This window comes from Taeniopygia guttata, chromosome 5 (assembly GCF_048771995.1).
Source record: "Taeniopygia guttata chromosome 5, bTaeGut7.mat, whole genome shotgun sequence".
NCBI classification, from domain to species: Eukaryota; Metazoa; Chordata; class Aves; order Passeriformes; family Estrildidae; genus Taeniopygia; species Taeniopygia guttata.
In genome coordinates this window covers 58,207,630-58,224,772 of record NC_133030.1, presented here as the reverse complement: position 1 = coordinate 58,224,772, position 17,143 = coordinate 58,207,630, and the positions used below count along the sequence as shown (strand labels likewise).

General features: G+C 43.9%; 2 protein-coding genes across 3 annotated transcripts in view; one reads left to right on the top strand and one right to left on the bottom strand.

The window, feature by feature from the left end:
- Positions 1-3,907, bottom strand: part of PPP2R5E (protein phosphatase 2 regulatory subunit B'epsilon) — a 71,413-nt gene extending 67,506 nt beyond the window's left edge. The window contains exons 1-2 of one of the 2 annotated variants that reach the window (XM_002200596.7): positions 3,367-3,907; positions 593-756 (exon numbers count right to left, since the gene is read on the bottom strand). In XM_002200596.7, coding sequence (XP_002200632.1) covers positions 593-749 — 157 coding nt within the window. In that variant the 5' untranslated portion in view covers positions 750-756; positions 3,367-3,907. The remainder of the gene's footprint in view (positions 1-592; positions 757-3,366) is intronic. The other variant, XM_012574218.5, reaches the window with a different exon arrangement.
- On the top strand, positions 2,401-16,635 carry LOC115495625 (uncharacterized). The gene is made up of 3 exons (XM_072930657.1): positions 2,401-2,439; positions 3,384-4,126; positions 5,063-16,635. Exons 1-2 carry the CDS (start codon positions 2,401-2,403, stop codon positions 4,101-4,103), a joined length of 759 nt encoding a protein of 252 aa, XP_072786758.1. The 3' UTR covers positions 4,104-4,126; positions 5,063-16,635.
- The last annotated feature ends 508 nt before the right edge of the window (positions 16,636-17,143 follow it).

Below are 17,143 nucleotides of genomic sequence, written 5' to 3'. Positions count from 1 at the left end.
CTCAAAACACTAGGGCATTGCCTAAGACCAGATTGGCAGCATCTTTCCCCTTGGGAGGCTGCAGCTCATGGGACCTTTCCATTTCAAAATCCAGCAGAAGGCAGGACCTGGGAGTTATCCATGCATAAATGGTATGAGAGAGGATCCCACCTCCTCTCTTGCTGTAGGGACTGCAGCTGGCACCTCTATCACAGGATGCAGACCCACACACCAAGGAAAGATACTAAAAACCAATCTCCTTCAGCTCACAAGCCCATTTACCCTTACCAAAATTACTGCTGATTTATGTCAGCCGCTGAGGATTCACAAATCAGAACACGCTTGCACCAAGCCTGAGAGCCTTGCAAATTCAAGTCATGGTAGGGGTTAACATCAGCATTTAAAACTTTCAAAAGTATTGCAAACAATTACCACACCCTCAAGTCACAGATAAAATATTTTGTGGAGCTTAAATACATATATCTCTGGCATGACACATTTCTCAATGCCTGCAAAATTTCCCTGCAATTCCTGACAATAGAATACTTCGATTTCAGAAGTTGGTTGTAGAGCAAAAATTGGTTTATTTATTAAAAACTGTGTTTGAACTTACCTTTTAGCAGAGGCAGGGGAGTTAACTCGATAGGCTTGCCCTGAGACCTGAACTGGGAGGAGCTTTGTGACCTCTTCTGTCTGGCTTTTCTGACGGACTTCCGAGAAAATCCGTCTACTTTATCCACTGATGGAGGAGTAGTTGGTGCTGAGGACATATCCCTACTGAAGGAAAGCACATGTTAAAAATGTGTTCTAAATGAGTGAAACAGGTAAAGATTAACCTAAACTTTGCAATTATCTTCTTCCTGCACTGCTCTCCTGTTGACAACTCACACAGATAAACTGGTGAGAAATCTAGCCCATCTTATGGATGGAATAAACTTGATGGAACTTAATTATTAGTGTACTAATTCCTCTTGCTTATTTTTTTATCTGTGTCTCCCATTTGCCATAAAATTTACAGACCTAATGCTGACATCACTGCATTGAGAATTTCATCAGAACAGAACTTCATACACCTGCAGACCTGATTGTAGCTTTAAATTATGCATTCCTTGGGATGAAGTCATTTCAACTTACTCTGCTAAAGAATGGGTACACAAAAAGGCACAGACAGTTTTTTGGCATTAAGGTCACCCATATGCACAGGACAAAAAACACAGGACACAACAAAACCTCCATTTATTTGCCACATCTACATACAAGATTTTATAGAAATTTAGGAAAGTATAGTAAAAAGTACTGCCATGTCTCACAATTTCACTATCACTGACAAACTATGCATATTACTTCATTATTCTCCCCTTCAGAAACACCCAGTTATTTTCCTGGTGTAATAATAACTATATCTGAGTGCCTTTACATGTAGTTATTCCATGGCATTTCTGGACGACTGGCAGTGTGGTAGCTGCAACTGCTCTAAGGGCACGAGACAGACAACGTTTGCAGGGAGAGGCAGAGAGCCAAAAAAGGCTTCTGCAAGCAAAAGTTTGTTTGTTTCCCAACTTCAGCTGGCCTAAGCAATAGGCATTTGCTTCTTCCTACAAAACCTGCCTCGGTGGTAGTCCTGCAGCTGATTCTGTACCACTAGCAAACACTAAATTAACGCATCCAACTGTTTTATTTACCAGTCTGGTCCTGTCTGTTAAAAAGGCCCATCAGAGCTTGATGAAACACATGAGTAATACTCAGGGGAGAGGAGACAGGAGGAATTCAGGCCTACACAGTTCCAAGCAGCTCGGTGCACAGTTCACTCCAGCAGCCTCCTCTGCATTACTAACAGACCATTAACGAGGGCAGCTCTGGCGATTTCGGCCAGGACAGGCACCCGTGCAAAGTTAAGCATCGGCGTAAGCACTTGCAGGATCAGGGTCTTAGAGCATGTCCTTGGAAAGCATTACTCGTCCTCAATGTCTCTTGACTTCAATTACCAAAGTGACTCGTGTGCTACAAGAAGTTGATTCCACAACATACAGACCACTTTCGAGTACTTATTATTTTTATTGAAATATGTGGTTACTCGTCTGCTTCGCAGATTACTAAATCCGCTGAAACGGGCATTATTTGGGTTTGTCTTTTGTAAGAAAAGCTTTCGAAAGCATGATTTGTTGCAACAGTGTAAACAAGCCCCAAAAGATAAGAACTATTTAATGCAAAATTACATATAGGTACACTGAATCTATCAAAAATGGAGTATAAGTATAAACTCCTTAGGTTTTTCAAGGAGGAATGTGCAGCACCCAGAAGCTGAACTGTGCAGCTGGCATTGCAATAATGAAAAAAACCTTATTCCATCTTTTTGATTTCTCCTGAGGTATTCTTTCACTACCAGCTTAGGCTTTCTAAATATAATATACTATCAGCAACATGAACCCGTACCTTAAACTGGTCTTGTTTATCACCCAGGCAAGGGAAAAAAAAAAAAAAAAAAAAGCCACCATCACCAGGGCATTCAGGCCCCAGCCAAGATTAATAAATAAAAAAGTCAGATAAACTGGAATAGAATGGCCTGTACTTTAGTAACCCACTTCTAAGATTTCAACAGTCCGCCAAAAAACACACAAAGTTACCTGTTACATAAACCAAATTCTGAATATATCAGCAAAAATATATTCCCTAAACCTCAATCGGTTTGGCCCCATCTCATCTCATCAGAAAGCTTCTCCTCCTCATCACGTGCATCATTAAAGTGTAACCATCCCTGCAGAAATGTTTGCACGCTCTCTCCAAATTAAATTTACAAAAAAATAATAGAAATAACAATAATGGACAGCGACTAAAGTAGATCACTTAAACTGCAGGATCATTGTGTCAGCAAGGAGCTTTACTGACACTTCTCTGCTGTAAATTTAGTAACAGTTTCCCTAACCTGCTTTATAAATTATTAAAATCTAATTCTAATTCAACAAGACTACATCCAGCCTAACAACCTTACAGTAAACACTGATCTTTATTTTCGTCTCTCCAAATGAACATTCGCTGCCCTGCATACACTATCACAGGGAAATACTCTGTTTCCACCAACAGCGGGGGGGGAGGGGGGGAATAAAGCCCGAGATTATTTATTGTGTGCGAGGGGTGGAAAGCTGCAAACCCGGCCACCGCTCCATTCCCCGAGTATTTTGGTAAATACGAAGCCACGCTCATCAGATCCGCCGGTCCCGGGGGTGGGGGGGGAAGTGAAAATACCGACGGCTATCGGCGGGGAAGGGAGCAGAGGCGCAATGCTCGGCTCTGGGCTGTCATTGCCAGACGGGATCTCCGCAGCTGGAACATGTCCTCCCGCAGCCCCCCGCGCCGCCTCCCGCACCGCCGGCCCGGCGATGGAGTTACCTTGGCGCTCCCGGTAGAGAAGCCGGAGACGGAGGGAGGCGGCGGCGGCCTTGGCGGAGTGCGGCCGATGCCTGGCGGCGGCGGCGGCGGCGGCCCGAGTGCGGATCTCGCCGGGCTCGGTCGCTGCCGCGGCGGCGCAGGAGCCCTGTAGGCCTCGGCCTCGGCGGCAGCGCGGCCTCCGCGGCGCAGGGCGGCGTCGGCGGCGGGTTCAGGCGCGGGCGGCTCCGCTCAGTCCCGTGCACTCCCCGCTGCCTGCGGTGCTGCTGCCTCTTCACATTCCCGGAGAAGGGCCCTGCGAGGCGGGAGGGAGCCGAGCCGAGCCGAGCCGAGGGGGAGCGGCGGGCGCGGGGCGGGGGGCAGTGCCGGGCAGGGCGGGGAGCGCTGCTGTTCCGCCGGCGGCTGGCGCGGGGGAGAGCGAGCGGGGGGTCCCGGTGGGCGTCGGGGGTCTCGCTCCTATTGTGGCTCTCAGCGGGCTCCGGCCATGGCACTCGCTCGCACGCACTCGCTTCTCGCTCACAACCGAGCGCGCTGCTGCCACCGCCCCCCGCCCGCGGACCGCCCCCGACCGCCCACCGGAGCCGCCGCCGGGACGCGCCGCCTCAGTGGCGCCCGGAGCCGCCTTGGCCGCCGGGACCGCCGGGAAAGGGCCGCCCCCTCCCCGGCCCCGCGCGGCCCTCGGCGCTCTCCCGTCCCTCGGCAGGGCCCGTCGGCCGAGCAGCAAAACCCAGCGCTGCTGAGGGGAAACCGCGCTCAGGCTGAGGTAAAGCCCGGTCGGACCCTCTCGGCGGGCACAGAGCCGCTTCCCGGGGCGGGCTGGGGGCAGCCGGAGGGACCGAGCCGGCGGTTCCCTGCTCTGGGAAGCAGCGGCTGCACCCCTCACTGTTTCCTGCTCCGCTCTGCACCCTTGGGTTTCTTAGCCCAGTGTGTGATCGCTGTCTGCATCGCTTTTTTTTTTTTTTCTTCCCCAAGTATATTTATATATATTTAGAACCAGGGGCCAGCATAATGACTGCTTGTAGAAACCACGGTTAAACATCATAAATTTTGTTTAAATTTATCTATCCGATGGCTTGGCGTTTGATGGTTTTGGTTTGTTTGTTTTTGCTGGGGGTTTTCCCAAAATACGTCTAATGGCTACAGGGTAAGGAAGCTGGGCAAGGGTCTGCAGCACACAAGTCCTGTGAGGAGCAGCTGGGGGGGCTGGGGATGTTTAGTCTGGAGAAAAGGAGGCTCAGGGGTGATTTTAGTGCTCTGCAAGTCACTGAAAGGAGGGTGTAGCCAGGGGTTCAGTCTCTTCTCTCTCAGACAAGTGACAGAAATGAAGGGACACAGTAGGGGATGTCAGGGGAGGTTTAGGTTGGGCATTAGAAAGAATTTCTGTACAGGAAGGGTGATTAGACATTGGAATGGGCTGCTTAGGGAGATTGGTGGAGTTACTGTCCCTGGAGGTGTTTAAGGAAAAACTGGATGTGCCATGGTCTGGTTGACAAGGTGGTGTTCAGTCACAGATCTCAGAGGTCTCTTCCAACCTCAGTGAATATGTGATTCTGTAATGGTGTTAATATGAATGTTATGTTTTAAACTAGGCTCCACCATTTCACCTGTATTTCTGGCAGGGAAAAAAAGTTGACATCTATGAGTAGCAGCCCTCCTATGTTAATGTGACCAAATCCCTCTGATGTAGTCTTTTTTTTAGGAAATTGGCTCAAAGGCAGTTTGAGAGCTGGTTCTTTGGTGGGTCAGTCACATCCCTGCTGTTTCTACAGGTACTGAATCCTCTCAACATTACTAACCCTGCAAAGGATATCTAGTTGTTGTCCTACTCAGCTTCCTGACTCAGCTTTTGGCATAACGGAGTAAGTGAGACTGTGTCAGACTTGATTTAAAGTCGTTTAAGCTGTTGTCAAACTGCTTTCAAAACTGCTAATTTTCAGCCAGTTGCCTGGTCCAGCTCCCGCTGAGGAACCTGCAACACTAGTTAAAAGCTCATGGCCACTGAAGTATAACTGTAATGGATGTGAGAAGTTTTGCCTCTTTATATCATACGATATATGTCTCCCCTATTTTTTTTTACCTATAGAAAAAGCAATTCCGCTTCCTTTCAATCCTTCCTGGTGTGGCACAGTTTTAAACCTCTTAAGATGCTTATGTCTTCTCCTTGTGTTGTCTCAAAATCATTCACATCTTTTTTTTTTTCTTAACTGTAGCACCCAAGACTGGATATTACTAAAATTAAGGCCTCAACAATGCCAGCATCTGCTGTCCTGCCTGTCACAGACCCCATTCCTGTTTACATATGCCAATACAAGTGCTTTTGAGTCAGCCTGATCTATTCACAATCTTGCTGACCCGTTTTACCCCCGCCTCCATTTCTGCTGACCTCCCAAGCCAGGTATTTCTCTCTCAAGTAGACAGTAATGCTGCTTGAGAAATTATTTCCTGCAACAGCCCTAATGCTGTGCCTTCATTTTTATTTTATAATCAAGCAGTCAGGACATCTTTAAAATGAAATTCCACGTGATGTTAAGTCAGAGAACTGTAGAATTTGTCATCCTCTGTAAATTGATTGCACTTCTCAGAAGGATTGTATTTTAAAAAGCAAAACAAAGATTGAACTGTGCCACGATTACAGAAGGGTTGTGTAACTCTAGATTTAGAAGAGCAATTTGTACGTATTTGTAGATATTTAAAACTTCAAATTTTCTTCAAGTAAACCAAGCTAAAATAACCTAAATGCAAACAACGGTGGATTACAAAGAATGTGGGTTGAAATTATACCAATATAAGGTAAAACATGGCAAAAACAGTGCAACTGTTCTTTCTATCCCATTAGTGAGGGACAGAACATGTATTTGTATGTGTTTTGCTGTTCCATGTGCTTAATTCTGACAGCTCAGAATTCCTCAGTTCTGCTCACTGTCCTGTGTGCTGCTTTCGATGTGAGCAGTGCAATGAGCAGCTCATAAAGCTACTGGCAGCATGACCTGCAGAAGGGAGGTTCTAGCACAGCCTGATGGCTACACTGGCACTTGAGGTGCAGTTGAGCAAGTCATTTTACATGATTGTACTTCAGTTTTCCTAGTATGAGATTAATCCATCTTTGTAAAACATCAAATATCTAAAACTGAAGCCTGTCATGTGGGTATCTATTAAAATAACTGCCATAGAAGGGATAAAAATCAACAGTGCTGCCCAAGACCACTGTCCAGTGCACACAGATGGTTTTACTCTTCATTCTGACTTTGTATAATAACTACAGAATTAGTTCTTCAGTACAGCTGAAGAAGCTGGTAAATAATGCATTCAGCTAATTAATTTCTTAGATGGTCATCCTGTAGTCTGGTTGGTCCATTTTGGCTGTGTAAAGCATTTTTATGATCTGTTTTATATCAGGTGATGTTTGGACAGTAGCAATTCAAGAAAAAAAGATACAGACTTTATCAGAGAATAAACAGAAATCTTACCTTTTCTTTGTCACGTGGCCATCAGATTTTACGCTGTGGGCTTCCCATTTATTTCCTGACCGCTTTCTTTTTTCTACTTTAATCTGTGATGCCCTCATCTGTGATGAGATTTCAGAGCACAACATAAGATATGCTGATGTTTCAAAGGGGGTGCTGTTACTTGGCCTTCTCCTATTCTCTGTTTAGCCTATATTTAAAAAAAAAATTGCTGCTTTGAAAATGGTTTTGTGACTCCCAAGCAGAGATGGAGAAGAACTGAGTAGTGCAGGTGTTTTACATAGATGTGTATCTGTATATGTTTATGTATATGTTTGTATAAATACATGTAATACCGATTTGCAAGAATAAAAATTAACTTTCCTCAGATAAAAGTTCACATGACCAACATCTCCCATACAAGTGTGTGGGCATATATATGAAAATATGTGCACATTCAGTACCTGCAGCCCTTCCTGGAGCAATAATAAATCCTTTTGATCCGTGTTTTTCCACTGCTATCAAAGGTACAAGACAAACCTATTCTTTTTAAAACTTACACTGCCTCACTCTCCTACAAAAGGGTTTTTTTAAAAATACCTGGAAAGGAATTTTCAGGGCCAGCTCCTCACCAGTTCAGCTCTGCTTTTTAGCGCTCAGACAGTTGGAACATCAGACAAGAGCCCTCCAGAACAGAGATTTTTGTACCAGTGACTCAGATTTGTGCCACTTCACGTTTTTTTTGTGTTTCTGGAGTTCCACTATGGACCATCTGTTATGGCCACCAAGGCAGGAATACAGGAGCTCTCATCCACATTGGCATTCTGCTCTTTGCAGAGCAGCTTATCAAAGAGGATTGCTGCAGAGATCCCACTGTGGAAGTCCTGCTGTATTGAGTGATAAACATAAATGGATCTAGCTGGAGCTTGTTTCACCAGGCACATGTGACATGTATTTGTCTACAGGAAGGGTCACATAATGCTCCATAAAGAATCTCCTATATGTCAAAAGGAGCATTATCAGGGTACCATGGGATTAGTCTAGATATTCCCTGTTCCAATACTAGGAAGCCAGGAAAGATTTGATCTCCCCAGAGAACTAATTATTCAGACCATCAGGAAAAAGACCAGCCAGAGAAAGTGCTATGGAGGAAGCAGCAGAGCTGTTTGAAAAGGCAAATCAGCATCTGAACAAGGCTTTTCTGATACATCTTTTAACAAAAATGAACACTGTGGAACACAGCATCAAAGTAACTGTCCTGCTCCATCACTGGGATTGAAAGGGCACAATCTGAGACTTTTTTGTTTATTTTTTAATCCAATTCACGTGTAACAAGAAGGCATTCTGCTTAAGTCTGCTCACCCTGCTGTTAACTCCTGATTCATGTTTTTGGTTCTGAGGAGGAGTGGTGGGGCTTTTAGGCAGTGTTTGCAATTGCCATACCAAGTTTCTCTAATAATAAGCAAGTGCTTGTTACAGTTTCCTCCTGCTCCTCCTCCTATCTGCTGTGCCATGGCACTGTCAGCGCCCTCAGGAACTGAATTCCTGGTGCGTGTGGGGTAAGCATTTTAGGGTCATAGACACAACTACCAGAGTGAGAACTAATTCTTCCTCTCTGTTTATAGACACTGCGTCATTTGAGGTCTGTTTCTGTAGTCAACATGGCAAGATAAGTAGGAGCTTGCTCGCCTTGGCAGCTGGCTAGCTGCCTCCTCCAGCACAACTCTGCTCTCACTTATTCCCCAATTCATGGGTTTGTTCCTGCTTTGTTCCCCTCCCCCAGTATCTTAACTTGCCTCCAGGCCCTGGGCACTCCTTGAAGCCAAGTTTTCTGAATTTTTTTGTTCACTTTCCTTCACTGCCTGTTTACCTCTTACCTTCCTCAGACTTTGCACTCCACTGCTGGGCCAACTCCCCTCCCCAACTGTCCCTGCAAACCCCAACTGTCACCTACAACTGCCCCAGAAGGTTCTGGTGCTGCCCCCTCTCCCAGGGCAGTACCCACTGGCACCTGAAACTGCCTGGAAAGAGCCACGTGTGTTACATGGTCCCCTGTACATGGGGGATGTTGGAGTCTCAGGTGAAACCAGCTTGGCTTGTGCTCTTTGCTGTGTGATCAAGTGTCCTTCAAGTATCCGAAGGGAGCCTCCAAGAATGATGGAGAGAGACTTTTTGAAGAGCATATACTGACAGGACAAGGGAGAATGGCTTCAAACTGAAAGAGAATAGTTTAGATTACGTATTGCAAAAAAAATTCTTTACTATGAGGATGTTGGCACAGGTTGCCTAGAGCAGCTTGGCTGCCCCATCCCTGGCAGTGCTCAAGGCCAGGTTGGATGGGGCTTGGAGCAACCTGGTGTGGTGGAAATTGTCTCTGCCCGTGGCATTGGGTTGGAATGAGATGGTCTTTCAGGTCTCTCTTACACCAAACCATTCCTTGATTCTGTCTCCTGCACTTAATGTGTTACAAACCAGTATAGACACTGCCGCAAAACCATCCTCTTCAGGTGAGCACCTTCTATTGTGGCCCAGCTTCCTACTTACAGCATCACTCTGGAAAGAACAAATGAGTAAAATACCTCTGTGTGTGTGGTGCAGGTGCCCAGAAAGTGTGTGAACTGTAGCACTTCCCAATCTCCACTGAAGCATCACCAGCTCCCTCCCAAGCTCAGTGCATCTCTCGTGATCATAGCAGCAGTTGATAAAACTCTTGGATTTTTCCACAAATGCAGAGACCCTGAGGATGGAGTAGGCTGAGACAGAGGTATCCTGTTCTTTAGTTGTAAAAGAGAACAGGCAAGTATTCATGTTGTATTTTTTCAACCTGCTTTATATTGTGTTACAGCTTTAACCTATTGGATACTTTTTAAATTTTCAAATTATGGCAAATGGAAGTGTTCTCTAGTCAATGGCTCAGCTCAGCACTGTAAAGAATGCTGAACATCAGAGGGGGTCTAGCAGCACTTAAGTTTAAACTACAAGTGTTTAATGGGTTCCAAATTTTGCAGTAGGGATGAATGGATATCTAAGAATACTGCCAAAATGGGAAGGATAGAAAAAGAAATAGGAGCATTTTCTAGAGTCTTTCTAGATCTACTACTGTCAGGTAAACAAATAAAATAATTTTGCCACTGAGAAAATTATATTAATTAGGAGGTTGTAGTTCTGTCATGACCCTGTACAGGAATTTCAGATACCCTATAAATGACCAGTAAGAAAGGACTTTGTGTGAGACAGGAACTGGAGTTGGGATCCAAAAGCTATAAATCTTAGAAAAAGGCAGAAATGCATTAGATTGAGATGGAAAATAGCGAAGAAATGCCTAAATAATCTCATGACTAAGCAGACCACACAAAAATAGATAACTGGAACAAGAACAAAACTGGTGTGCTTCTGTGCAAGCACTGGAAGTTTAAAAACTCGAAGAGATGAGGACACCTCACTTTAAAGGAGCACTCTGATAGGACTGATTTTTAGGAAACACTGAGAAGAAATGACATTAAAGCCTCCCCCATACTCAATGGGCTAAAGAGTTGAGGATGCCAAAGTTAGGAAAACAACAGCAAATAAACAGAAAACATACCACTGTACAAATCCATTGTGCATCCTTCCTTATCTCCAACTCTGTGTAATGTAGAGAAAGCCAAGAAATAAAATGGCTTGGGACAATTCCCACAGAAGGGGAGGATTCACACACTGGTGATCTTGATCTCAGAATTAAAAAAGCTGCATTCCAAATTTGAGGGAGGTTTCTCAGGGTCTTCAGTGGAAGGGAGACAGGTGAATGAGTGAGTTATTTATCAAAACTGCTTTTTATTTTTTGTTCCTGTGTTGTCTGGCAAGGTGGAATATTGCAAGCGTCCACATCCTGTTAGGGAGGCAAAAGGTTTGAACAGGTTCAATAAAGCAAAATTTTAAAAACAGACGCTCAAGGGCACTGAGGAGATTAAACTGTCCTCATATTTAATGGGCTGCCTTAATTGCAACATACATGACACATGCAACATATTAATGAGTGGAGAAGCCTATCTAAGTACTAAATAAAAATGCACCACTATCAGCTTTAAAAGTCTGCTCTGTAGAGAAGTCTAGAGACCAGACTTAGGGTAAGATAGCTCAGTAAATACAGAAGAATTGGAACCAATAAAAAAATCTGTAATGTGGTAATATTTGGCATACTGTTATTATTGAGTGGCTTCTTTGACATGCTGTACAGTCCCCACACTTGGGGAATTTTCAACAATGTCAGGTGGGACCTCGAAGAATTTATAGCAAGACTCAATAGCCAAGATTGAGTGAGAGCTGATCAAAAATGGAGCTGAGATTTCCCTTTCTCAACTAAGCAAGAAGAAGTTAAAACCACAATTTGCTAGGGCACCAAGTGGCACCAGAGGACACCTCTGGAAAATTTGTCTTAAGCTATATTTAGTACATCCAAAGAAATTGTAGCTTCCACTTGAGCCATTTCAGCTCAAATACAAATAAATAACGAAATATTTTAGAGAGCTGTGTGCTTCTGAGTCAGATTTAGTTCTAATATGTGCCTTTCTAGGTGAACTCCTGCCTTGGAGCAGATTAATTTCTAACTGCAATTCTGTAGGTGTGAATCTCTACGTCCTGTGTTAAAGTCCATCAAAAATAGGCACTGAAATTCTGATATTGAAAGCTTTTAGTGAAATGGCTAATGACAGCCCTTCAGACAAGCACTTCTCAGCAAGTTTGTTTTAGAATAATTATAGTTTCTTGCAATTACTGGCAATTTTAATGATAGGCTGTTGAGACAGTTTTTTAGTTCCATAATCTTTGTAAAGTCTTTTGTTCCTGAAATTTTATCACCATCTTGATGCACGAGTGTGAGATACTCCAGGGAAATGCTGTTCAATGCCTGCTTGAATACAATTTTAAAATGTAATTTTTTGTCTTTTCTCTGATTTATACCCAGGTCAAATTCATATTATGATCTTGGGTTCCTTCTTGAAAACTCACTGCATCTTCATTTAAGATCTTAAAGTATTATGTAAGTCACATCCTGGGAGATGTGAAAATAGATTTTTTTTCATCTTCTTCATAAAGCATCCTTTCTTTCCTCCAAAGTACACTCATTTTCATCCAGAATTTTATTCCATGACATTCAAACTGTTCTGATAGCATCAAATGTAATTCTACCCCCACTGAAATCCACCTCAGGCCTTCTCCCAGTGTGATCCAACAATTTTTCTTTGGGATGTTACAGAAGTTGCACACTACCATTCTGATACACAACAGTGAATACACTCAGGAGACTTTTTTCAGAATTCCTGGTAGCACTGCAACTCAGCAAACTGGTTTGATACATCTGTGTAAGCAATTTAACTTGTCCCCTGTTCCCTCAGTGCTTTCCTTTTGACAAATTGACTGAATTCTGACAAATACACTCACCAAAGCTTTCATACAGTGCTTTCATGCCATTCAAATGGTTTCTTCACAAAAAAATACCAGTAGTGTCAGTCCTGCTGGTGATCATCTACAGGACATTTCAACCTCAATGCCATGTATGCAGAATGTTTTATTTTATTTTTGTTGCAAAAATATTTGCCACCTGTAATATTCTCTTATTCAAGCCATTAGACAGAAGAATAAGCAAGGTTGTCTGCTTTCAACAGAGATTTACAAAAATCCTGATTACCTCCTGGGGAAAAAGACATCTGCAGAGAAAAGTGGGGCATCCATTGTTGCTGCATGTTTAATTTTATTTGATTTACTATACTTAACTTTTTCCCTTGTTGGCAAGAACAGCCTTAGCTGCTGCTCATGCTGTTTGCCAGCACCTCCATCTGCATCTTTGGTTACTCCTAGGGTTGGTTCTCCTGCATTTGCAGAATGCTGCTTGCATGCTCTGCTCCCCTGGGAATGTTTCCCCTTTGTGGCTAACATTCACAGCAGCGTGGAGTTACTCTCCTTGTGGATGACATTTTCCTGCAGCTGCAGACACCTGAGCCCAGCTCCCTCTGAGCCTCCTACGTGGCCTTGGTGATCACTGCCAGTGATAAGGGAATGCCTCTGTCTCCTCTTCAGAAGTCTTGGATTGGTGCTGCGAATCCACACCCACATTTCAGTTCTGTCAGTAATCCCAAATCCCCTGTGGGAGAGTTTATCTGAATTAATCTCATCGTGTAATTTTGCCATGTAGGTTTATTTTGTAACTGGACCATTCATTATCTTACCTTTTGTAGATTATTTTTCCTCGTGGGAGTGGTTTCCATAAAACACCTCAGAAAGCATTTAATTCAGTCTCAGAGTTAGTGCTGCATTTGCTTGGAATTTCTGTCTGGCCTGTTTTCTGCTGACCTTTACTTAAGTAATTATGTATATGCATGTGTGCATGTGTATTTGTAATGCTTTCTGTCTTGCTCAAGTTTAATTTTACCCCATAAGGCAAGCTTTCCTCTGGAGTGTGATGTCCCAGTTGTTTTATTAGGATTGTGACAAGTCTGCTCACACGAGGCACATCCACAGCACATCTGAATGAAAGCAAACATCCTGTGTTCCTCAGCCTTCTCTAAACCCCAGCAGATGGCTGCTGCTTTGGCAAACTGTGAGCAATAGGATGGATCACATTTCCCATGCAGCAGACTTATTTCTGGAATCCAAACCCAGTAAACTTCCAGAAGGTGGGAACGTGGATCCAGCCACAAAGCAGTTTAGCCCAAATCAGTCCTGCATGGTGATTCTCCATAGCTCAGCCCCTCTTGCTGTTTGGGATGATGTACAGCAGGCTGAGCCAGCCAAAGTTGCAGATGGACTGGTAACAGCTTCCACGTGCAAATCTTTAAACACCAAGCCTGAAAGTCCTTTGTGCATTTGTTAGAATCTGTGTATGTTTATTTTTTCTCTCTGTGATTAAGTATCTTGTGGAGATAAATGGTGCTTTTTTGGAATGACTGGGTTTCCTTGATGCTCAGAGCCAGTTCCTGCTCAGGATGCTGGCAGGATCTGCAGGAGGTGGTGTGTATTTTCTCTACCTCAGGTAACACTCAGGGGACACAGACAAATGTCCTTACCCTGGTTCCCTGCAGCAGCAGTGCCCTGACATGTCTGTGCTTAACCCCAGCTCTGGAATCAGTATCCAGGTGAATTAGCAGCAATCACAGCATCATGGAATGGTTTGGGCTGGAAGAGACCTCAATCATCTCATTCTCCCCCTGCTGTGGACAGGGGCACCTTTCATGTTGCTCCAAGGATCATCAAACCTGGCCCTGACCAGGGATGGGCTATCCACAACTTCTCTGGGCAGCTTTTCTCAGCTTGAAACTTCACCCTGCATGTGTGTGGTGTGCTCAGGGACCCATTCCCACTCATTTTTTCTCCAAGAAGGAGGCAACAGAGGGGTTATTTGGACTGCAAGTCCAGTCAAATAGCCTCTGCTAGGTCTGTTGAGAACATTGTGTCCTGAGGAAAGGGCAGTTTGGGAAGTGGCTTCATCTTTTCTTGCTTAAAACTTTTCTCCACTGAGCAGGCTCAGTCTCAACCATTTGTGCCCACTTTCCTTCTCATGTTGGAGTATTTAGCATCAAAGAAGGCTTTTCAAAGAACACCTGCATTCTTCTACAACTTGTGCACTGATTTCTTTGCATGGTTGATCTTCAATGGGCTACACATCTGTTCTGTTGCATTCAGAGGCCCTAAAAATGATGGCATTTGTTTGGAATCATAGAATCATCAGGGCTGGAAAATACCTACAAAATCATCAAATCCAGGAAGTAATTCTAAAGAATTACAAAATTTCTGATGTTTCTCCTCCAAATGTACTGATTATAAAAATGTCTGTGTGCAAGATAGGCTAGCATTAACAATCCTTCATCATAGAGAAGCTCTCTGGTCATGCAAACCCAATTCACAATTGATGTATATCACAGGACATTTTCCTCCATCACACCAATGTAGAAAGCTCCCAGTGGCTCTGGAGTGCATATTTCCATTAAGGATTCAGTAGGCTAGCCACAGTCTTCATTATTTCCTAAATCAAAGTTATTCACACTTCCAATTTTCCTTTACAATTCATTTTTTTTTTAACAAACTGTTGTTAAGGCACACTGTTGGTCAAAACCTCTGACTAGTTGGAGTAAGAGGTGAGATTGTTGATCCTGTCTTCCAACAGCTGCTTCTGTACATGGAGACACTCCCTAGCTGGTTATGGCTTTTTTCTCCACTAATGTGTCATTGACTGGGGTAGGCAGCCAAAGACTTTCTTGAGATTTTTTTTTTTTTTTTTTTTTTACTAAAGGCTGTGCTCAGAAAAATCAATATTACAGAAAAAAACAACCTATCAACATTTCACTTTACATAGAGAGGAGTTTCCATTTGCTTTATTTTATTATGTATCCCAGCCACAGAAGGATGAACAGTGAAATCAGGTGGATTACCTGCAGCCATGGAACTCTGTCAGTAATTTATTATATTTTTCAGATTGCATTATTTCTGCTCTTGTTTTGGTTCTTTAATCAAGAAGAAAGATTTACAACTGGTTGTAATGACCCACTCAAAGGTGTTTGTAAATAAAGTATGAACCACAAAGCTGCATCTAGTCCTTTTTCTTAACTTTTTCACCACAGCAGTGCCTCTTGGGCTTTTCCACTGAGTTTTTCACACTCAGCAAAAGCATCTGTGAGCTGTTTTGCCTGCTGCAGTGAGCCATGGGGTTTTGCATCTGGGAAGAGGGACAACAGTATAAACAATGCAAAATGAGACAAAGTCATAGAGTCATTTTGGTTGGAAAAGCCCCCTAAGATCATTGATTCCAACCACTAATCCAGCACCACCAAGCCCACCACTAAACCATGTCCCCAAGTGCCACACATACATGTTTTTTTAACACTTCCAGGGATGGTGACTCCACCACTTCCCTGGGCAGCCTGTTCCAATGGCTGTCAACCCCTTCAGTGAAGAAATTTTTTCTTAATACTTCTCTATCTCTACAAAAATTTATGTTTCTGGTGCAAGTGGGCTTGAATAAAATTGTCATGAATGACAATACCCGTGGTCAAATGAGGCATCAAAATCACTTATTCCTCAACAAGAGAGCTGGAATCAAGTGTGTACCTGAAGGGAGCCTATAAAAGATGGAGAGGGACTTTTTGCAAAAGCCTGGAGTGACAGGACAAGGGGGAGTGGCTTCAAAATGAAAGAGGGTAGATTTAGATTGGATATTAGTAGAAAAAAATCTTCCCTTTGAGGGTGGTGAGGCCCTGGCACAGGTTTCCCAGAGCAGCTGTGGCTGCCCCATCCCTGGACATGTTTAAGGCCAGGTTGGATGGGGCTTGGAGCAACCTGGTCTGGTGGAAGGTGTCCCTGCCCATGGCAGGGCGCTGGAAGGAGGTGATTTCAGGTCCTTTCTAACCCAAACCATTCTATTGATTCCATTTCTATCGATGTTTGCTATAATCAGAAGCAAGGGGCCATGTGCACAGCCTTGCAAATTTTAAGTGGGAGAGAAATTTCCTATGAAAACCCTGACCAGAGTCACAGCCTGAAAGACACTCAGCCAGAAGCTTCTGGTGAACACTGAGCCTCTCCCCTTCCTGCTCCATACCCACACACAGATCCCACACCTGTGAATATCCCACATCCCCCCTGTAACTGCTGTGGGTACCTTACAGTGCCCAAAATCTCTTCTACCCAGGCAGATGCTCCAGCACTCCGCAGAGGAGAACAGCAAACTGCAGCTCATCAGGCCCTTGAAGGGGGCAGTGACCCTGTGTGGCTATTAAAGAAGGTAACAGGAGGCTCAAGCTGTTCAGGAGAGAAATACAAATAACTCCCTACCAGTACAAATAAGGCACATTCAAATGTGTTTAATTGTGCGTGCCTGTCTGGAGGTCTGGCTGATCATTCCTCTTTCCATCTCTCACTCAGAGGGTCACCAGTGCCTGAAAACACTGATGTGCCAAGGAAGCCAATTCCTTGTGGGTGCATGACTGCTCCACACAGACATTTTCCCTTCTGTCACTTGGCATAATTCAGTATGGGACTTGAAAATTCAAAATATAAACAAGAGAGATGAACCAGGGCCAATCATGTTGCAAGCAGAAGTCTCAAACCTTCCCAGTAAGTGAAGAATACCTCTCCTCTAGAAATACCACCAATTTCTCCATTTTCAGCTTAACCAGAACAATTTCTTTGCAGCTTTTAACCTATGAGGATATTGGGGCAAAAATATCATGGTCAAATATACGTGTATGAGACTATAAAACCACTCAATGCCTCACAATACACAATTTATCAGGCAAGTTTCTCCCATCTCCTAGTTCTCCTAGTTCTGTGAATTGCTTATTGCTTTTCTTTCTTCCTCAGGATCATTT